Source organism: Rhynchophorus ferrugineus, unplaced genomic scaffold (assembly GCF_030347505.1).
Source record: "Rhynchophorus ferrugineus isolate W39M unplaced genomic scaffold, kcgeb_rfMv2 rfM6, whole genome shotgun sequence".
NCBI lineage: Eukaryota > Metazoa > Arthropoda > Insecta > Coleoptera > Curculionidae > Rhynchophorus > Rhynchophorus ferrugineus.
In genome coordinates this window covers 947,202-970,838 of record NW_027472585.1, presented here as the reverse complement: position 1 = coordinate 970,838, position 23,637 = coordinate 947,202, and the positions used below count along the sequence as shown (strand labels likewise).

General features: G+C 29.6%; 3 protein-coding genes across 5 annotated transcripts; 2 read left to right on the top strand and 1 right to left on the bottom strand.

Annotated features, from left to right (window-relative positions):
• The first annotated feature begins 19 nt into the window (after positions 1-19).
• pix (ATP-binding cassette sub-family E member 1 pix) lies at positions 20-3,533 on the top strand. 2 transcript variants are annotated; one of them, XM_076408655.1, is made up of 10 exons: positions 20-158; positions 308-528; positions 585-800; positions 862-1,069; positions 1,119-1,305; positions 1,363-1,484; positions 1,543-1,827; positions 1,891-2,006; positions 2,057-2,253; positions 2,987-3,533. In XM_076408655.1, exons 2-10 carry the CDS (start codon positions 313-315, stop codon positions 3,267-3,269), a joined length of 1,830 nt encoding a protein of 609 aa, XP_076264770.1. In that variant the 5' UTR covers positions 20-158; positions 308-312; the 3' UTR covers positions 3,270-3,533. The 2 variants fall into 2 exon arrangements, with proteins under 2 accessions (XP_076264770.1, XP_076264771.1); XM_076408656.1 differs by having other exon boundaries at positions 98-188.
• Positions 3,534-5,473: 1,940 nt separating this feature from the next.
• AnxB9 (Annexin B9) lies at positions 5,474-13,153 on the top strand. 2 transcript variants are annotated; one of them, XM_076408689.1, is made up of 8 exons: positions 5,474-6,366; positions 6,924-6,972; positions 10,326-10,487; positions 10,700-10,919; positions 10,982-11,061; positions 11,116-11,362; positions 11,463-11,644; positions 12,691-13,153. In XM_076408689.1, exons 2-8 carry the CDS (start codon positions 6,943-6,945, stop codon positions 12,742-12,744), a joined length of 975 nt encoding a protein of 324 aa, XP_076264804.1. In that variant the 5' UTR covers positions 5,474-6,366; positions 6,924-6,942; the 3' UTR covers positions 12,745-13,153. The 2 variants fall into 2 exon arrangements, with proteins under 2 accessions (XP_076264804.1, XP_076264805.1); XM_076408690.1 differs by having other exon boundaries at positions 12,394-13,153.
• Positions 13,154-14,374: 1,221 nt separating this feature from the next.
• LOC143198988 (uncharacterized) lies at positions 14,375-23,030 on the bottom strand. The gene is made up of 3 exons (XM_076408696.1): positions 22,630-23,030; positions 15,193-15,355; positions 14,375-14,568 (listed from the first exon to the last, which is right to left on the bottom strand). Exons 1-3 carry the CDS (start codon positions 22,798-22,800, stop codon positions 14,510-14,512), a joined length of 393 nt encoding a protein of 130 aa, XP_076264811.1. The 5' UTR covers positions 22,801-23,030; the 3' UTR covers positions 14,375-14,509.
• Positions 23,031-23,637: the final 607 nt, after the last annotated feature.

The following is a 23,637-nucleotide window of genomic DNA, read 5'->3' as shown; positions in this document are numbered from 1 at the left end:
AGGAAATCTAACTACTACAGATTCATCTCCATTATATAAGAAGGATAAGAAGATTTAAATCTAACTTCACTGTGATGTTTTGACAACTCTTTTCTCATGGCCGGTCATAAGGACCGTGCGTAGTTTTGCTTATTTAATAGAAATAAAATAATATATAGGTAAATTTAATAAACTTCACTAACTTATAGGTAGTATTGCACTTTATAATATGATTTAAATGAGGGTGTTTTACATATAAAAATGTCTTAATTAATATTTCAGTTTGGAGGTTATAATAGAAAGTTAACATATTGTTTTTAATTTTAAGGAAATATGTCCAGGCGTCGGGGAGAAATTGAAGAAACTGACAAACTTACTCGTATTGCTATTGTCAATGCGGATAAATGTAAACCCAAGCGATGCAGACAAGAATGTAAAAAATCATGTCCTGTAGTTCGAATGGGAAAACTTTGCATTGAAGTTACACCGAATAGTAAAATTGCAGTTATATCGGAAGAACTATGCATTGGTTGTGGTATCTGTGTGAAAGTAAATTAGAAAATATTTATTTATTAAACATTAGGTGTTCATATTCTTTATTATAGAAATGCCCATTTGAAGCTATTAATATTATAAATCTTCCAAGTAATTTACATAGAGAAACTACTCATCGTTATGGCAAAAATTCATTTAAACTACATAGATTGCCAATACCCCGCCCTGGTGAAGTCTTAGGTTTGGTTGGAACTAATGGTATTGGAAAGTCCACAGCTTTAAAAATATTGGCAGGGAAACAAAAACCTAATTTAGGGAGATATATGGTAATACATTTATAGGTTGCTTGTATGTTTTAAGTTTAATTCCACAGAATGACTCTTTAAGGATCCGCCAGACTGGACTGAAATTTTAAATCACTTTAGAGGGAGTGAATTACAAAACTATTTTACAAAGATTTTGGAAGATGATTTAAAGGCTTTAATTAAACCTCAATATGTTGATCAAATACCAAAAGCAGTTAAAGGCACTGTGGGGCAGTTGCTTAACAAAAAAGATGAATTGAAAAATCAAGATGAAATATGTGACATGTTAGGTCAGTGGAAAACATAATTTCTTTTATGATTACTAATAGAAATTTGCAGATTTAAAGCACATTAAGGAGCGTGAAATAAGTGCTCTCTCTGGAGGAGAACTACAACGCTTTGCTTGTGCAATGGTGTGTATTCAAGATGGTGATATCTTTATGTTTGATGAACCATCATCATATCTGGATGTTAAACAACGTTTAAATGCAGCTCAAACTATTAGATCTTTATTACATCCTGACAAGTAATTACTTTTTTTTTGTAATAAATATGATTTATTTATATTTATTTATGTTTTTAGGTTTATTATTGTAGTAGAACATGATTTAAGTGTTCTAGATTATCTTTCAGACTTTATTTGCTGTTTATATGGCGTTCCAGGTGCCTATGGTGTTGTTACTATGCCTTTTTCTGTTCGTGAAGGTAGCATTTCAGTTTATATTTATAATATTTTATTCACTACATATTATTAATTTTAAAGGAATTAATATATTCTTGGATGGTTTTGTACCTACTGAAAATTTGAGATTCCGTGATGAATCTTTGGTGTTTAAAGTGGCCGAATCTGCAACAGAAGAAGAAGTGAAGAGGATGAATCATTATGAATATCCTTCCATGTCAAAAACAATGGGCAATTTTAAACTTAATGTAAAACAGGGCCAATTTTCAGATTCTGAAATTTTGGTTTTGTTGGGAGAAAATGGAACTGGTAAAACCACATTTATCAGAATGTTGGCAGGAAATCTGGAACCAGATAGCGAATCAGGTAATTAATATTGCTATATTTTTAACATGGTGTTTTTTTACTATTTTTAAATCTAATTTCTAGGCAATTTACCACAACTTCATATCAGTTACAAACCACAAAAGATCAGTCCTAAATCTCAGGGCTTAGTAAGACAATTACTTCATGAAAAAATTCGAGATGCCTATATTCACCCACAGGTGAGTTTCCCTTAGTTTTTTTGGAAATATAACAATATGGGATATTTTAGTTTATAGCGGATGTGATGAAGCCTCTAAAAATCGAGGACATCATTGATCAAGCTGTTCCAAACTTATCAGGAGGTGAATTACAAAGAGTTGCCATGACTTTGTGCTTAGGAAAGCCAGCTGATGTATATTTGATTGATGAACCCAGTGCTTATCTTGATTCCGAACAACGTTTAGTAGCAGCAAAAGTTATAAAAAGGTAACCTTTAATTCAAGAATTTATTTATTTTTTTCATTGACTTTTGATTAATTTTTAATTCGAAATCTATTGTTATGAGGTGTTAAGTGCTCCGTAATATATGTTTATTAAATGTCTGTTGTCCTGACCAGTTCTTGTTTAGAGTAATTTTATATTCATCAAATGAAAGCTCATATTGTACTATATTTTTCTCAGTCAAGTCAATATATTTGTTACGTATGAGAAAAATCAATTTGTAGAGACTTTTTATTTGGATTGAAGTATTATGATCTGCTTAGGTTGCTCTTGGAAAACTATAAGTGCTGCAGTCATGTTTTCATAATGTGTATTAACCAATTAATAAAGCGTATGACTCCTGCGGGCTCACAGTTTCTGAGCTACATCTGGTTTTTCAGCTCTTAAAGATAACACAATTGTGTATAAATTGTATTATGATCATTTTGTAGGTAAACAGCTTTTAACTGTTCTCATGTAGGTTTTTCACTAACCTAATACCATCGTATTTAGCACGACTACCTTACTGTTCAGGTTAGAGACTATACTTCCTGTCATGTTGTTTTGTTTTAACACATCTGTCAAGTGACCTATTTCCAGTGCCTGTGCAATTTACTCTCGCCTCCTACTTTTATGTCAGAACAGAACTGACATTTAAAATGAACAGCGCTTAAGGAATGTCACTCTAATGAAGTATTAAAAATTAAGTTAATATAAGTACTTTTTTATTTGATTTCAGATTTATTCTCCACGCTAAAAAGACCGGATTTGTAGTGGAGCACGATTTTATTATGGCAACTTACTTGGCCGATCGAGTAATCGTGTTCGAAGGTCAACCTTCAGTGAATACAACCGCGAACACACCTCAAACTCTGTTGGCTGGCATGAATCGATTTTTGGAGCTCCTGGGCATCACCTTCCGCCGTGATCCTAATAACTTCAGGCCGAGAATCAACAAACAGGAATCCGTCAAAGACGTGGAACAGAAACGTGCTGGGCAATATTTCTTCTTGGAGGATTAATCTATTTTCATTGTATTCAAAGATTCATGTTCTTTTAGATATCTCAATAAATGTAACTAAAATATTTTTAACGATCTATCGAACGATATTAGTTATGGTGCCAGGGTCTCAAGATTTTAGCGACGTCTATTTGATTCTCTAAAAGAATTTTGTATTGGTTGATTTTGTTTAAATTAACACTTTTGTGTCGTTAATTGTAATGTCAAATTGGGTTACAATTTCTATAATTCTCTTTTGTCGAAATAAAAAAAAATTGTTTACTGATACTTTTCTTTATTTTTATTTTAATCAGCTGAGATAAGTGGATAGGTCAGAAAATCTGCAATAATGTAACATATTCTTGTATAAATTATCGAGCTTGAAGCGGTGGAAAAGAGAAAAAAGTTGCAAGCAAGAAGAGAAAACCAACAATTTTAAACCTTTAAAACCATCAAGTTTTATAGCATTGTTATCAAGTGATATTCGGTATTAATCTTATCAGTTTGTTTTGTAATGGCAACAAACAACCGAACTTGTAACAATGTAAAATATAATATTAGGCATAATGGTATTACTTATAGTTTCAGGTACCAGATAATTTAGCGACGTCTATTTGATTCTCCAAAAAAAAAAAATATTGGTCGATTTTGTTTCAGTTAACACTTTTGTATCGTTATTTTTTTGCCAATTGTAATGTCAGATTGGTTTACAATTTCTATCATTCTTTTTTGTGGAAGTAAAAAAATCTGTTTACTGATACTTTTCTTTATTTTTATTTTAATCAGCTGAGATAAGTGGATAGGTCAGAAAATCTGCAATAATGTAACATATTCTTGTATAAATTATCGAGCTTGAAGCGGTGGAAAAGAGAAACAAGTTGCAAGCAAGGAGAGAAAACCAACAATTTTAAACCTTTAAAACCATCGTGTTTTATAGCATTGTTATCAAGTGATATTCGGTATTAATCTTATCAGTTTGTTTTGTAATGGCAACAAACAACCGAACTTGTAACAATGTAAAATATAATATTAGGCATAATGGTATTACTTATAGTTTCAGGTACCAGATAATTTAGCGACGTCTATTTGATTCTCCAAAAAAAAAAAAATATTGGTCGATTTTGTTTCAATTAACACTTTTGTATCGTTATTTTTTTGCTAATTGTAATGTCAGATTGGTTTACAATTTCTATCATTCTTTTTTGTGGAAGTAAAAAAATCTGTTTACTGATACTTTTCTTTATTTTTATTTTAATCAGCTGAGATAAATGGATAGGTCAGAGAATCTGCAATAATATAACATATTCTTGTATAAATTATCGAGCTTGAAGCGGTGGAAAAGAGAAACAAGTTGCAAGCAAGGAGAGAAAATAAACAATTTTAATCCTTTAAAACCATCGAGTTTTATAGCATTGTTATCATGTGATATTCACTATTAATCTTATCAGTTTGTTTTGTAATGGCATATAAAATGGCAACAAACAACCGAACTTACAATGTAAAATATAATATTAGGCATAATGGTATTACTTATAGTTTCAGGTACCAGATAATTTAGCGACGTCTATTTGATTCTCCAAAAAAAAAATATTGGTCGATTTTGTTTCAGTTAACACTTTTGTATCGTTATTTTTTTGCCAATTGTAATGTCAGATTGGTTTACAATTTCTTTTTTGTGGAAGTAAAAAAATCTGTTTACTGATACTTTTCTTTATTTTTATTTTAATCAGCTGAGATAAATGGATAGGTCAAAGAATCTGCAATAATATAACATATTTTTATATAAATTATCAAGCTTGAAGCGGTGGGAAAGAGAACCAAATTGCCTAAGGAGAGTAAATAAACAATCTGAAGCCTTTAAAATTATTGATTTTATTGAGTTTAATAACATCATTATAAAGTGGTATTCAGTATCAATCTTATCGGTGTGTTTTAACGCTAACAATCAAACGTGCATTGTAAAGTATATTATTAGGCATTGCTTACGATAACAACAATTTACATTTTTTCCGATTTTCCTTATCGCTGCCATGGTGACAGAGTAACTGCATAATTTTATAAACACTATATAAATGCATTTCAACTCTAAATGTTTATAGACACGGCATTTCTATGAATTTACACCTGACAGTTGAGTAGCGCATATTTATTAAGAGAAACTGCCGCAGTCAGCACAGAAAATGTTTGGAGTATCTAGTAGTGATTTGAAAAATTTTCGTCACGTATATGTCACTTTATTTCAATGTAAACGAAATACGATTTCTAATATCTGGTCTTAGTGCACGAATTTCATATAGTATTTTTAAGTATTTTCGATATCCATTACTTCGATTACCATTAGATCAAGAAATATTGTGAATTAGTTATCTAAATAAATTTATGTAAGTTGTTTATTAACAACCAATTTAGCGTAACTGTAGCAAAGAGAAACATGACGTTATTATCATCAAAATGTAATTAGTAGAGTATTTTTACGGACTATATAGATAGGATAAATTAAGAAATAATATCATGTAGTATGATTCATGCTAATTTCTGTTTTCGAAAGTGTAATTTCATCGAAGTTGAAGGTGACGAAACTAACTTGCAAACAAGAATCATTTATGAACTAGATTTATTCTCAATAAAAAATTTAAGGTATTTAACTGCTATATTTCGAAGTTTATGATTATTGTTTTGATTTTGGGTGACGTAACGTATACAATTTCCGGTTTTTTAACTCATTTGGTACCAGCGGATTCGTAATATCAAGTGATACCATCGGAACCTATTTTCAACCAGTAAAATTACAAATACGTGGACCGTAAAAATAAAGGCAATGGTGTAACCATCGTAATACGTAAAAATAAATTCAATCACAAAACCAACCGAGTCCGGATTGATATAACGATGTAGTATTGATACACTTCGGAAAACCAATTTCCAGTATTTGATAAAATTCTTGGGATTTGTCGAAAGGGAGGTTTCGAAAACGCATGTCTTAATAATTCTCGGATGATACGCCAATGTATTTTATGTAGCGAGGCAGCAGTTCGCCAGCAGGTTTTCAGTGTAGCGCTCGCGCAGTCATTAGAAACTCTTGGGTCTCTGTGGGTGTGACAATTTATTTGCAGCAGAAGGTAATTTTACTTTATTATTAATTTTATATATTTGCAAATTCAAAGCCGCAAACCTAAGAAATGGTTCTGGCGACGTTACGTATAGCGCCTTGATTTTTGCGATTGTATGTCACATGTCGGCAAAAAATCTATACAGTGACCGGGCAAATAACATTATGACCTACTTAGCGATAAATATTTAAATAAATACACCCATTTAGTTAAATTAGTATTAGTAAATATATAAATAGTTTGGAATTATTCAACTATGTTTAATGTATGGATGTTTAGGAATTAGGTGTATTAATAAAAAAATTAGTAGATATATGACTAATTGAGCTTATGACTGCTATCGCGTTCCACAATAGAGTGGAATTCTGTTTCTTTGAATTATGTTGTTGCCAATGCAAGGTAACGCTTATTTAAAACGATGATGTCATCTGTTTTTATGGGATATATTCTTCAACCGCGGCTACTACAAACTTCAGTCAAGACTGATAATTTGTTGACTGAACTTCTCCAGTACCTGCTGTTAGTTTTATTTGAACCAAATTAGTTTATTCCTGTTTTATTTCCAGTACTACTACCTGAAGCAACATGAGCAACCAACAGTACTATCCCTTCAAGGTATGTATCATGTTTTCTGTGCATTTTGAATAATGAATTCCTTTTAATCCGTATGGAATATTTAAAGTAAAATCATTTCTGATTGTTTTATATTTAAATAAACAAACCGCGTTTAATATGCTAACAGAAAAAAAATTAATAAAAATAGTTCAGCATTCAGAAGCTTCCAGAGCATACTTATTTTTAGAAGATATTTATAACTATTTTTATCCTTAAAGCATTGGTCTTTAAAGAAATGATCAATATCCTAGTTATTTAAGTAGCGTATGATTTTTTTTTAATTTGCGTTTAAAACAGTTCATTAACATTCTATTAATAACTTATTAAAATTGTATATTATAGTCAAAAAAATAAAAGTCGATTTTTATAATTGTATATTGTCATTTAAATGTTAAACATACAACGTGAATATCAATCAATCATTTGTCTGTTATAAATATATTTAAACAAACTTACAGAGCTATATATTTCAGTGGAAATTTGTTTCATTCCTAGATTAAATAAGGGGTGACATATTTTTAATTTTGAGATGAAATTTTAAGGAGGTTTTTGAAAAACATACGATTTTTAGATATTTTCTACATGTGTCCACATTTAATGAATCACAATAGTACACATTTTCTGTCGAAATAATACATATGTATAAAGTTTGGAATACATGAATATTTTGTTCTCACAAGTTCGATCGATTTCTAAGCGGGGGTATAATTGGGTAAAGTATCTGGGGAATGCTCGATAAACACTAGACTTTCTGGCACCGCTTAGAATTTTTACGGGATATGGTGAAAATACAACGCCCATTTTTTTTAAATGCAAATGATTATGCTGATATTTTATTTTACATAATGTAACCAACATTTGATAACTTATTTTTTTAAAAACCATTTTCTGTTTAAACTATATAATTGTTAGTATAAAGTTTTTTTATTTTCAAAAAGAAATGGGTGTAATAGTTATTTCTTTATTTATATTATCATCTTTGTTAATGTTTTCAAGTATTGGTTTCGACTAAATATTAATTCATATTTATCTCCTTAGTTACTCTATACTTAATTTTATGTTAATCGAGACTCTGAAATATGATTAATTTCGTAAGATCGTAACATTTGTGGGAAAACATTTGGGGAAAATGGAGATCGCACTGTTTTATTTAGGATCTATGGGTTATTTAACCTCCTATCCTTGGGTTTAATTCAGACAAGGTCGGTACTTGAGAATTGCATTCTATTTCTACTTTGATACTATAAAAAAAATGTTTACGATCATAGGACGTGATATCTTGTATTTTGAGTCATCGATGACGACCGGTAGCCTTCAAATGTTTTTAGTCATGAAATTGTTGAGAGGTTTCGACATCGACATTAATTTAACATTACGCCTGATAAAAACGTTAATTTCCTATAAACAAGAAGCTAAAAATAAACGCACGCCATGTGACCTTTTTAACTAAGGTGTGTTAATTAGAATCGACTATCTTATCTAACTAATGATAGAGTAATCTAACTAATTATTGTTTATATAATTAATCCATTTCATATAGTTATTGTTAATGCATGATTTAGATGTTCAATCTGAAAAATCTAACTTAAAATTTACTCCAGTAATGTCGATTTAAAACTTGTTTTAAGCAATATATATTACGAAATTTATTTGTAATTGCTTCTAATTAACTTTTACTCGAAAATTGTGAATCAGTGCATTATATTTAAGTGTTATTAAATTGTGTAAACTCGTTAATTACATTTTCAGAGAAGTTTGAAAGTATAACAGGTCAATTGTTGATCTTGCACATAAACTGATCTTCTAAATGATGGTAGAGTTATTTTTAGTTGTTAGTCAAGAAATATTTTAGGAACGAACGTCCGTTCATTCACTTAAATAATCAATTCTGCTTCTTTATGGAACGTTTTTCGACTTCCATCAATTTATTACGTAATGGCTTTATTAAAATATGTTTGTTGTTATTATATATTTATTAAAAGCAATTGAATATTAATGTAACTGTGTTGGCTTGACTCCAGACGTTAAAAATAATTTTACTTTCTTGGAATCTTAAAGAATTCGTAGAATATTGAATATATTGAATTTTATGAATGAAACAGTTCCTAGATTAGGGAGGAACATTTTAGTTTTCAACTATATATTGCTTTGTGATTTCTTTAATATGTAAATTTAGAATTTTTAATTTACAAAAATATATCACAGAATCATACCTCTCGCACTATCGCTATATATAGATCAATACATTTTCCAGTAAATTTCATGCACCAATCTATGACTTTAAATCTGTTTTTTTTTTCAATACTATTGGTTTCTTTGATAAAAATTGCAGATATGTGTATGTTACAAAACCGAAATAATTGATTAACAAGTTAACATCAGGGCAAATATCATTTGGTATGACCTTATGCGGCTGACTGTTCTACTGTGAATTTGTATATACTTCAAACTAATAATTTTTACTTTTTTTTATATTTCAACAATATAAAACCTAGATTAAAAAGAAACATAATTTATTCAAAAAATGTGCCTAAAAATTTCGCGTGGTTGTCAGACGTTTGCAAAATTCTTTGAAACATTAGTGGTAATAATTGTAGGTTATAAACCAGCAGATGTTTTAACGCTTTGCTTGTTTTGATAATTTTCAAGTTGCTACTTATTATAACTCTGATGTAGGGGTGTTGGTTACCGAAAAATATCGATATTTCACCAAACCTTTAAAATTGGTACTTAATTTTAAATTTCTGGTGAAATATCGATATTTTATTAAAACCGATGTATTCCGAAAAAATATCGATATTTTTTCTGCATCCCTACTCTGATGCATTAGATGTGCTACCATTTCATAACATTTTCTTTTCACTATTTTATTAATATTAGAATTTAGTTAGATATCAAATCCAAAATAAACTAAAACTCAAAATTGATCCAGTAACATTGCGACGTTTTGACGTCATAAATTTAGATGAGGGAGTTCACTGTTTTATTTAACGCCTTTTATGTACAAATACTAGATCGCAAAAATATATAATAATAATACTAGTGTTTTATGAATATATGTTTATTATTATATATTTTTTAAAAGCAACTGAATATTAACGTAACTGTATTGGCTTGACTCCAGATGGTAAAAATAATTATACTTTCTTGGAATCTTAAAGAATTTATTGAATGGAGAAAATTTGTGGCTACTGTGTTTCCTCTTTTTATTGATAACAGCTCCTAGATTCGGAAGAAACATTTTAGTTTGCAACGATATATAGCTTTGTGGTTTCAGTTATATGTTTCATAATATAGTATTTAATTTTTTTTTTTGGCTTGACAAATAACAATAATCTTTTTTTCATTATTAGTGTACACCAACTGTATACCCAGCTGATCCTTTTGACCCTGTAGCCGATGCCGCAACTTTGAAGAAGGCTATGAAAGGTTTCGGAGCTGATGAGAAAGCCATCATTGATGTTCTGGCCAGACGTGGTATCGTTCAACGTTTAGAAATTGCTGAAACTTTTAAGGTTGGAGTATAAAATGATTATGTAGTTTAAAATGGAAATTTAATAACAAATATTGCGGATAATTAAGTAATGCGCACCTACGCTCTAAATGTCTACGCCTACTTGTCTGGCGCCTTGATTTAACTAACACGAACATTTTTATATCAGCATAAGTGAATTCTTTTGTGGTCTGTATCTATGGTCGTATAACTAATTCGAATATGTCAATTTAGACTTCTTACGGAAAAGACTTGGTGTCCGAATTGAAAAGCGAACTTGGCGGCAAATTTGAAGATGTTATTGTTGCCCTTATGACACCTTTGCCACAATTTTACGCTAGAGAACTCCATGATGCCGTAGCTGGACTGGGAACTGATGAGGAGGCTATTATTGAAATCCTTTGTACATTGTCCAACTATGGTATTAAGACTATCGCACAATTCTATGAACAAAGTAAGTATATTATTTGCTATAATTGAAATGTATTATATTTAAAATGTTATTATTTATTTCAGTGTATGGAAAGACCTTGGAAAAGGATTTAAAAGATGATACATCTGGCCATTTCAAAAGGTTACTAGTCTCCCTTTGCCAGGTAAGCCACTAATAATTTGTTGACTTAATTTTTATAATAATGCTGTGTTTTTAGGCAAATCGTGATGAAAATCAAGGTGTTAATGAACAACAGGCTCTCGCTGATGCCGAAGCCCTTATTGAAGCTGGCGAAGGTAAATGGGGTACCGAAGAATCCATTTTCAATTCGATCCTTATCACCAGGAGTTACCAACAACTCAGAGCTACCTTCTCTGAATATGAACGTTTGAGTAGCAAGGATATCGAACAAGTTATCAAGAAAGAGTTCTCTGGAAGTGTTCAAAAAGGTCTTTTGGGAATTGGTATGTATCATTTCATGATTATAACAAACATAATTATATTTTTTAATTATCACAATAATTGTTGTGGAGGTCATAATTTTTTTAAAATGTATTTTTTTAGTTAAATGTGTAAGAAGCAAAGTTGGTTACTTCGCTGAGCGTCTCCACGATTCCATGGCCGGCTTGGGTACTAATGACAAGACTTTGATTAGAGTGATTGTTTCAAGATCTGAGATTGACCTGGCTGATATTAAACAAGCTTTCTTGGATAAATATGGAAAAACTCTAGAAAGCTGGATTCAGGTATGTGTAGTCCTAATTACGCGCTCCATCTCCATTATTTTTAATAATAAATAACGTGTTTCTTTTTTTTTTTCAATATCTTATGAGACACTGGGTTTCTAGCTAAACTAAATTCCTTAATTTCATTGCACGTTTGGTTTTTATCCTCACTAAATTAAAAACCTTTTTTTCATCTACAGCTTGTATTTAATTAGATTATAGATTCATATTGTTTAGATGCTTAATATTTATTAGAATTACGTAAATAAAATATTACTTTCCATACTGTATTGTAACATACTGTTTTATTATATTTTGAACAATATGGATCTATATGTAAGTATAAATTGTCAGCTATTAAATATGGGGCACTATATTTGTTGATTTTGCTTATTTATGAATGAAGTATGAGATTCTACTTATTTTTTCACTCACCTCATTTTATTTTAGATGCTTGTTTCGCAATTTATATTCATACACAAATGCATTCATGATTATTTATATTTGATGATGTGTTTTTAAAGTGTGAATGATGAATCATTATTTGTTATGCATATGAATGATGTGATCATAGTATAGATAGGTATAGTTTCATTTAGAGATATATCTTTGTATTTGTAGGTGATGATAAATAAACTATAAAAATTAGATAAAAACTGTTAAATATTTTTGAAAACAATGCATGTGAAAGGGTATATTTAGCTATGTAGTGATTCTTATTGGTGTATGTTGTAGTGATGTCTTGTATTAATACTTACTTCCCTTTGCAGGGCGATACATCTGGTGACTACAAGCGGGTTCTCCTGGCCATAATCGACTAATTTCACAAAATCTCTGTTTAACAGCACTCCGTAAACACTCAGTGTCTCAAAAACTTTCACTAATGAAATATATTTTATAAACATAGTCTTGTATTGCTTCATATGTCAACTGCCACTAGTAAATAAAATATCGCCTTCAAACAATTGTCGTCGTAGCCGTTGAAATACGATTGGGGGTGTTTTTACTCGAATGTTAATGTTAGAGTTGGAATTAATTGTAAAGTGTATTTTTTATATTTTTTTCAGGATGATGTAGATAGCGACATCAGATACGTTCTGGTCGTGCTTTCCACTTACTAAGCCTTTATGTCCATTAAAAATCGACTCAGGTCACTGATGATAATGATAACTAGTATCCTACTGTGAAATAAATACTTAAAAATTGCATATATTTATTTTCAAGTTAGAATTAACGTGTTAATATAGGTTACATTAGTGGCCTTACTAAATATTAAAGACATAATGGTGACATTATGTAGACAATTTTTAAATGTTTTAAAGAAGCCCTTTGTTTTTTTTTTTATTTCGTTACTGCGAAGAGTTTTAATTTCACGTTCAGATGTATATGGGGTGCAGGGCATATATTTTATACCGATTTATATATATATTACTGTTTTCACGTTGTTTTTTTTTATATTAGAGTTACATTAATTTTTGTAAACTTTTATGTATGTGCTTTAAAATGCTTGTAATAAAATACATACTAAAAGCTGAGTTTTTCATTTCGTATCGTAACTTGTTAATAATTCTTATGTTTATATTGATTTTATTTGATCATTTATGCATATAGAATATGTATTTTTATTTTAACATTAAATACAAAGTTAATAATGATGTTCATTACCTGCATTAATGTTTTGGTTTTAAAAGGTTATGACCAAACCGGTTGGAATTAAAACCAGATAAAATTATTTTACTCTTTAAGAAGGTTGATATAAATTTAGCAGAACTACATTCACCTTTAAAATCGCTATTGTATTGGCAAAATAACACTATTCCTTCTTAAAAAGTATTGTTAATAGTTTTAACAAGAACGTATCTGTCAAGAGACAGCGGTGACAGAAATGAAACGATTTATCCTAGACGATCGTCGCCATACAAGACAACATTTTAAACCTGTTGTATTAATTCTAATTTATTTACCTGTCTATCTATTGCTGTTAATAGTCCAAGCATTCATTTCTCTAAATAAATAAAATAAAAATCTTTGCCATTTTTTATTTATTAATCGGTATGGAAAAAAAGGACGTATACATAATCTTATTATTTTTTTATTAAAAAGATATTGTGCATTAAAAATGGATATTCCAAGTCAATTTCATAATTTTTTGCTGAAAGTGAATCTTCATTGCTGCGGGCACTGTCACCATATACGTCAATACCATAAAGTAATACTAATATTTACTCTATGGTCAATATATTTTTCCGGCAAATTTTGTGGGTTTTCATGCAACAATCCATCTTTTAAATCTGTTTTCTATAATCGTGGTGGTATGTACAATACAAAACTAAAATTATTTAATCACAAGTTAACATTCGGGCAATTGAACTAATTTACCAATAATGTCAGGTTTCAAATATAATTTGACATACCTCATGCAGTTGAATGTTTTATAACTGTGGATTTGTCTACATTTTAAACTGTAGTAAATCTTATCCTCTTCCTATTACTTATTGAAATAAAATTTTCAAAAGCAATTTTATAATTTATTTCAATTAAGTCAATCCTCATTAAATAAATATAAACTAGTTATATTTCAATAATATATAAAAAATATAAAACCTATACTAAAAAGAAATATGTACAAACACTAGATCTCTAGAAAATAAAATAATTAAAATCTTACAGTTTGTAATTAATGTTAAATAAAAAGTACTGGTCCAGTAATAATATATAATAATAATACTAGATTTATTAGATTAATAAGCGTTATCCATCAGGGTTATATTCGAATATTTATTCTATAAAAATTGATCGAAAAATACATGAAGTAAAGGGTATAAACATTGGCAAAATATCATAGTATAAAAATAGTACAGGTAGCCCTTATCTGTTAACTACTGGCTATGAGACACGCCTCCTTTTGCCCATGTTGCATATCTTGAAGTGACAAAGCGTGTGATCTGGAACATATGCAAATTTACCATTAGTAGTTATAAATAAAGTTTTGATGAAAAACATGTCACCATTCGCAATTGTTTACATCTAAACGTCAATTCAAATAACTGAGCGTTGTTTTTTTTTCAAGTTTGTATTTATATATCTGATATTAAAATCAATCTGTTATTTAAGCAACTGGGGCGTTAATATTGTATTCATTATATTATAAGATATTTTCATTCTATTATAAAATATATATTTGACTTAATAAAAATGAAATATTCATCAAAAATTTAAAAAGCACTGTAAACAATTAAGTGGGATACATTTTTGACATTTCTAGTGTAAGATGTTAGGCAACCTAATAATTTTACACATTGTGTTGTTTTTTAATAAATAGGAGTAGTGATTATTCTAACTTCGATGAAACGCTCCTTTTAAAATCGTTAATAAAGGGAATAAAAATGGAACAAGTTAAATGTCATGGAAATACAGTTTATCGCTCATGTTAGTCCCAGTCCCTTTAAATCATTTCACGTGGCAAGCCATGCTTATTTTCGAATTTCAATTAAACGTCGCTGGAATTTAATCCATCAACAAAGTAGAACAAATTAAATATGAAACAGTAGTAATGCTTCCTAACTTACGGATTTGATAATATCGTTTTCCCCTTCGGCTTCTCCTCGTTTTGGTTTTCACTATCAAGTAAGTTTGTTCGAATTCGTCGGTAATGTTTTGCCGGCTGTCATCGTTGGTGACTTCATTTGTTTCATATTCAGTTATTGGTATATCTGCATTGCCTTGATTTGTCTGCAATGAATTATATTACTTAAACTGGTTGTTTTTGTTAACAATCGTTGTAATTTTATCCATATATATTAAAATATGTTTTATGTTAACGTTTTTCCTATTTTATTGTTACATGATTATTAAATATTATTTGATGATTATAAAATAGTTTTATGTTAACCACTATACTGTCAACAGTCATTTTGATTGAAGTCATTACAATTGTGAAGATATTTAATACTTCTTTAATGTTTTTTTTTACAATTTATCTTATGAATATTCTTTAATTAAAAGTAATTACATCAATTATACAGTTCAAATCATCATCATCATTATCAAGACTGATTATTATACTTTTATTTCCTTTTTTAAGTACATTGTTGCTTAGGGTAAGTTCATGAACGTTAAATTTGTTACTGATAAACATGTCAAAAAAGCGATACGATTTAGAATGAAGAAACGATGTGTACATTAAAAAAAAACTAAACGATTTAGTTATCAATGAAGTCATTGCCATTATTAGACTTGTTGTCCAACTGTGAAGTAATATTGTGATAATATTTAACCTTAAAGAATAATGAATGATTTCTGACACAAATTACGCGCTGAAAGTGAAACTACATACCACAGTAGAAAAATACAAAACAATTATTTACAATTTATTTAATAGTGAATGTATAGTGATGGACAAAACTATGAATATATTTGCTAAATATATAAAGTATACTACTTAACAGTACGATATTGTTATAAAAATGAATTATTTACGTAGGTTATAATCATGTTGACATTTTCAGGTTATATTTTAACTAATCCATATCATGACATATTATTTATCGTTATTTATTTGAGTTATCTTTTATTAATGGGCTGTCAATTTCTGTTCTTTCTGTAAACATTAAATAAATACAGTTTCATTTTTTCTTTTTGACATTTAATGTCATATTTAGGTAAGGTATATTTACAGTTTTCTGTATTTCATTATGATTTAATTAGTAGACTGTTTCATAAGATAACTAACAATAGTAGAATAAAAAATACTTAGAACCTTAGATAAATAACATAGACGAAAGAATTACGAAATAGAGAAAAAATAGAAATATAAAGGCGGATAGATGTAGATTACATGGAAGTGAACAAGATGCAGTATATAATAAGCTTGTTGAAGGCAGGCGCACTTAAAGAGAACTAATGACATTCAATTTAGTTTGGTTATGTTTGACGTTTTTACTGCTTACGTGCTCATATTCCGTTGAGAAGTTCATTTTAAAATCCCATTTCAGTCTACAAAATTCGTCTGTTTGTCAAATGACTCCAAAATTCTTCAAACCATTAGTGATAACAATTATTGGTTACGTTTAACAGGCAAATTTGTTTTTCAAATCACTGCTTATTATTACTCTTATTGAAAATCCCGAAGCCATTAGGTAGTCAGAGTCTGAGAGAGATAGCAGTTACTTCGAACAGGAACGAGATAATGTAGGCATTAAATGGAGTATAATGTTAAAAAAATTATATTCGATAACATTATTTTTGTTTCATTATTTTATTTAGGTTAGAATTTTGTTATATTTTAAAGGCAAAATGATCCAAAACTCAAAGATGATGCGGCAACATTGCGACATTTTGAAATTTAGATAACGTAAGATCACTGTTTCATTGAACGGACTATATATACATTCGATTCTCTAAATATTTACAATATTGTCTGTGAGAGTATATAACACATAAATGGCGCTATTAGAATTTGACGTAATTTGAACAAAATTCTAATCTAAATAAAATAATTGAACAAAAATAATGTAATTAAATATATTTTATTTTAACATATTATAGTACAACTAAAAACTACAGTGAATTATACAGCCACAATAGTTTATAGGTTAGAGTTATAACTTCTTATCACTATTGCTTTCAAGAAGTTTGCATACGTTTGACAACCGGACGACTTTGACAGACTAATTCGTTTACGCGTTCGAACTAATCAGACCGTATTGTGTCTCTTTTTAACTATACTAAAATGAGAAGGAAAATATTGTCTGATTCTCAAACGAATTTACAAATTGCCGCAGGCAATACATTAAACATCTAGATACGTAAACCCTACTATCTATATGACATCTGTGTACGTAAAATTACCGAAAAAATAATCAATTGTTCTAAATATACTTATCGCAGAAACAATATGCATCCAAAGAGATTGTGGTTCTGTTTAGTTTTGATCTTTTGCCGTTCCAAAACATTAATTATGAACGATGATGGCGGGAAACGGGCTTGCAATTGTAAATTAAAAGTGACATCATATTTATTTATAAAACTTCTTGATTGCACGAAAACATAAACTCTGCAATAACGTGTCAAGGAATTGATAAGGTTCGCGCGATCTCTACTAGCGTCCAGCAGTCTATTTCTTTATCGTATCGGAATTTTTCCTTATTTCACTAGCAACCGCGCACACATATATGTTTTTTTATCGGCTCAGTTTTTTATGATTTATTACTATTTCGACCTCTCGACACACGTCGCTAATTGGGTAATGTGAAATATACAAGGATATCACGTGGTTCTTTACAGATCGTTCATAAAAAAATCAACCCCAGTTGATTATAGAGCAATGCTATGTTAACTGTTGCTCTTTTTGTCTTATTAAAGCAAAATAGTATTATTAATTCGTTGTCTTTATTGTTTCTAAATGAGATAAATTAAATTTAGAGCTTAACTGAAATCTGCATAGTATTGGCCATTCCAAAGTGTGGAACCTTGATGCCCAATATGGTGGTAATAATAATGATAACAGGCCAATTGAAAAGTCCCCGGCCTGACACATAGATGGCGCTACTAGAATTAAATCTAAATGTTTTTTAGTTAGCCCTAACCATCAAAAGATGCGTGTAAAAATTTAAAAGCTGTCGGATCATTAGTTTGTGAATTATAGCATTTTGGGTGAAGCAACTTTTGTTATTGTGAAAAAAAATGGATAAAAAAATGGAAAAATATAGTTGAAGCAAAAATTTGGCTTGATGCTGAGTTTCCGGACACTACCCCAGGAAAATCAACCATCAAGGATTGGTAAGCTAAGTTTAGACGTGGTGAAATGATCACCGAAGACGGTGAACGCAGTGGACGCCCAAAAGGGGTTGTTACCGACGAAAACATTAAAAAATCCAAAAAATGATTTTGAATGACCGTAAATTGAAATTGAATGAAATAGCAGACACTCTAAAGATATCAACTGAACGTGTACATCATATCATTCACGAATATTTCGGTATAAGAAAGATGATGATTCGGAGCAGTGTTTGATGGATGATATGTGACAATGGATGAAACATGGCTCCATCATTTCAGTGGACTGTACACGATGAACCCGCTCCAAAGCGTGGGAAAATGCAATAGTCGGCTAGCAAGGTTATGGCGTCTGTATTTTGGGATGCGCATGGAATGATTTTCATTGACTACTTTAAAAAAGGAAAGAACATCAATAGCGATTATTATATAGCGTTATTGGAGTGTTTGAAGGACGAAACCGTCGAAAAACGGCCGCATTTGAAGAAAAAGAAAGTGCTGCTCCACCAAGACAGTGCATCGTGTCACAAGTCAGTGAAAACGGTGGCAAAAATCCATGAATTGGGCTTCGAATTGAGGAAGCAATCCACCGTATTCCACAGATCTGGTCTCCAGCGACTATTTCCTGTTCTCGGATCTCAAAAGAATTCTCGTTGGGAAGAAATTTTCGTCGAATGAAGAGGTGGTCGCCGAAACTGAGACCTATTTTGAAGCAAAAGACAAATCGTACTACAAATATGGTATCGAAAAGTTGGAGGGTCGCTATAATCAGTGTATCACCCTGTATTTAGATTAGAATTTTCTTTTATATCGAAGTCCAACTGAACTAAATCTCAGAGTTGATGCGGCAACATTGCGACGTTTTGACGTCACAAATTTAGATGGAGTATTTACGAAATAACTTTGAATAGAGTATACGTGTGTTTTTATATAATATATAGAAAATCGAGAATTCTCTTTAGGTTTTAAGTTTTCCAAGAAAATTGAAAGCATTTTTACAACTGTAATGACAGTTTGGTTTCATATCCGTTTTAAAGGCATTAATTTTATTTTATTGCAATTTCCTACATGGCCTACTGGTATTTTTTATACTCATTGCCAAATTCACAGTACTTAACATACATTCGTCTTGTAAATGACGTTTTTTTTCGGCTGAAAAATCCAATGAGAAATAGACAATGGTGATATAAAATGTTAATATTTGAAGGTTATGTCGTTGACAGTTGTCAAATTTCTGACGTTTTTAGAATTAAATATCGGCAGACTACAAAACATGCAATTACTCAATTATTTAACAAGAAATCGAGAGTGCTTTAAGAAATGATTGATTTTTTAAATTTTATTATCAACCATTTTATAAAAACGTTGAATTTCATGAAACACAATTACTAATTCTTATTAATAATTTAATCTGTATTAAATTAAGCAATAGCAATATTTTATGTTCTTTGCTGTTCAAGCGATCATAAATATTTCGATAAATCGTGATATAAGGTGTCAAGCAATTGATAAAACATGTAAACATAAACATATCCTTGTCAAAATAACATTAATAACGATTCTCCGGTTATAATGCTGTTCTTTGTTTCGAGATTATTATTACTACGAATATTTTTCTGAACTAAAAAAAATATTACGTAAGTTATTAATTTTAGTGGTGAAAATTTGAGATTGGCGAGACAATAGACAAAACGTGTATGTTACGAGCGTGGAAATAGGAAATTTGTTATTCGTTAGTAAACCGTGTTATCGGTTTTCTAATAAAAATGTTCAATTGGTGTCAGATCAGGTTATGGAAAATAAACAAAAACGAAATCGAAACGTCTAAATTTCTTAGTTCGGGAAAATACGTTCACGATTGCTCTTTAATGTAACGATCAATATATTATTGCTTTTTAATGTAATACTTGTGCAATAGTCTGATAACTAGCACTGTTAGCATATAAAAAACAAGATCCGTGTATCATTAAGTACACGACGTATTTTATTCTTACATTCATAGTTAAAATACACTGAACTGCTTTTATTTCACAATAAACTAATAAACTAATATCTAGTAGTCGTTGCTTTTATTGAAATTAGAATATGAGGTTAGTTTTTCTACATCTTGACGTAAATTATAGATTTCTATTTTATCTGGTGAAAATATTTATTTTCTTTTGGTGTCACGGCTGTAATAACTGTTATAATTTGTTATTGTTATTATTATAGGTGGTGTGTTATTATTAGGTATGCGTTTTTGCTGTATGTTTCATACTATTATTTATGGATTTCGTCGCTGCACCACTTCTCTGAAATAATAGTTTTAGGTTAATTATAAGTGTCAATAGTCATTTTTATTAAAATTAGAATGTTAGGTTAGGTTTCTAACATTTTGTCAACTTATTTTTACATAGTTAACTTATAGTTTCTTTGATTTGATATTAAAGACAGCTAATACGTAATAAATACGTAATATTTAACTTATTTTAATATATTTAGTGTATTTAATTATTTTTCTTATCGTCAAAATATTAGGTTAGGTTTATAATTTTGAAGATATTTAATACTTTTTAAACTTATTCGTTCATGGGACAATTTCAAATGATCTTTTCTATAAATCGGGAATTTTAATTGAATTTTTGTGCCTACTTGGTCCAAAATAATAATTATCTCTCTCAGACTCTTAAGAGGTTATTTTTTATTAGTTTGGACGAGAGTCATGAGAAACATTTCATTTATAACGATAAAATTGTCTTTGCATTTTTGAATTAAATTAAATTTTATCAACATTTCAGTTATGTTTTTATAATAATTGATATTTTATGGCAATTATAAGTTTTTGAGTTATAGTAATCTAAGCAACTTTATATTGCAAGGAAAGGACGTTATTATAAAGACATAATGATAATAAGGACACTGGAAAGTCGACGACCGAATTAATTTGCTGCAATTTAAAAGATAACATAAAAATAACATTACTAATGCGAATTGTTTATTTTTAGACCCAAAGTTAGTTTTTGATTGATTTATATGAAAATCCAATTTTCTAATTAATTAATAATAATTAATAATTAATAAATAATTTAAAAAATCTTGTTTTTTCAAATTAAATGGCCAACTTAACATGATCAACGCTGGTTGGAAAAAATGAATTGAAAGGTTATGTTTCAATATTTCATTGGTTTGGTATATGGGTTTGAATATTTTATACATAGTTGTTTATCTTGTTGAGAATTGCTGTTGAAAAAATCATAAATTATACTAGAAAAAATGAATAATTGAATAAAATCTTTGAATGACAAGAAATAGGTAAGATTTCGAAGAATTTTTGTGATAAAATTTAAAGGGATTTATTTGGGGCCCTTGAAAGCAATTACCCTATGGCAAAAATCCAATCTTTCAAAATAGTGTCTAATTGGCTCAACATAATTTTCTCAAAGTGGTCTTTTAAGCTTAGATGGAAGTCTAACGGAGCTAAATATGATGAAAATTATTATTATTATTATGCAAAATTACTTTTTTTACGAAAAAAATCACCCTATAAAATATTATAGTAATTATACAAGTTTGGTGAGATCAGATATTTCAGTATGAAATGACTGATTTCAGGTCTAATGCAGAATTCATTCTTTTCTGGAAATTATTAGCAATTAATTAACACATTCTTTATTAATTTGTATTGTTGTTATATAAAAGTAATTAACAATGGTGTAAGGAAGATGTATAAATAGAAAAATTGATTGATAAGTGTTTAGAAATGTTGTTAGAAAATGTTCCATAGACTACGTATTATTTTTTTGTTAAATTTAAGTTAATATAAGTTAAATATAAGTTGTACTTTTGTCAAATGAAAGTAATTTACTATTAACAATTACTAGATTAAGATATATAAAAAGAAAAGTCGATTCGTCATTGTTTAGATTTCAAGTTTTTTTTAATCTATCAATATGATAGATTAAAAAAAAACATGATAATCATGGTTATCATTTATTATTAGTGTAGTGGAAAATGTTCCATAGACTACGTAATATTTTTAATATACTTGTAGCTTTAAAATTAAATATAAACTTTACTTTTGTTATATTTACAATTAACAATTGCTAGAAGAAGATAAAAGATTTGTTTTTAAATTTATTGTGTAGTAAAAAATGTTCCATCGACTACGTAATATATTTTTTGGTGTAGATAAGTATTTTCTGACGTGCTCTTATTTCTGCTGTAGTTTTAAAATGAAATATCTAACTTACCATGTACGAAATAATGTCGTCAATAGCGCCGTGATTTTTTAGATGCCTTTGGTCACTGTTCAAGAAGGTTTCAACGGAAAAGTGTCTCTCGTTTACGGGCAAATTCCTCGAGAATATTATCGGAAAATTCCCGAAAAACACTATCCCAGCTAGTAAAACCGGTGGTATCATAGAGAAGCAATGTTCTAAGTTTCGGCACTCAGGAAAGAAAGAGAGGAAACGCAATTGGTTTCGAATTGGATGCGAGAATCGTTCCCGATGACGGTTGCAGTTTCGTCTCCAAGCACGGTTCGGCGTTATCGTCTTGCAACCAGGTTGATCTCTGGTTAGTTCTTCAGGTCGTGAATCGTCAGACGTGATGGATATGACGACGACAAGAGCAAACGAATCATATTTGCGCGTTTGAAGGTGTGATATTAAAATTTTGCCGATAACATGTGTTTATATGTAATATAACCCCCACTCCACGGCAAAATCTTGAGCACTGAAACTGTCGTTTTGCTCATTACGATTCTAGTCCGACGATACAATGTTTTTTTACTCCTTTTGATTGCTGGATGATCGATTGGTTGAGGTACGTTTTACCATAAACATTTAGAGCGATTTTATTTCATGAGATCTAAGTTTTTACATCAACATTGTACGGGGTAAAGACAAAATAATCGAAAACATGATTTTTTTAGGTAAAAATGCTGAAGCGCCTTTTAATATATATTTCGCGAGACGTATATTATGACGGTTTGAACTTGTTGTTGTTTTAATGAAAATCCAGTCACTGCTAATTTTAACATATTAATTTAAATAACGATATTGTTACTATATCGCAAAAAAAATATTTTTTTATTAATATTTAGTTATTACATTGTTATTAGTCGTTTCCGGATAACCTACAAGTTGTCTTTTGATAACTTAAATCTAGGTATATAACTAGGAGGACCCATCGCCACCATATATATATAATGTTTATACATGTCACTGCTGTATTTTTTGTTATATGCACCTCACTAC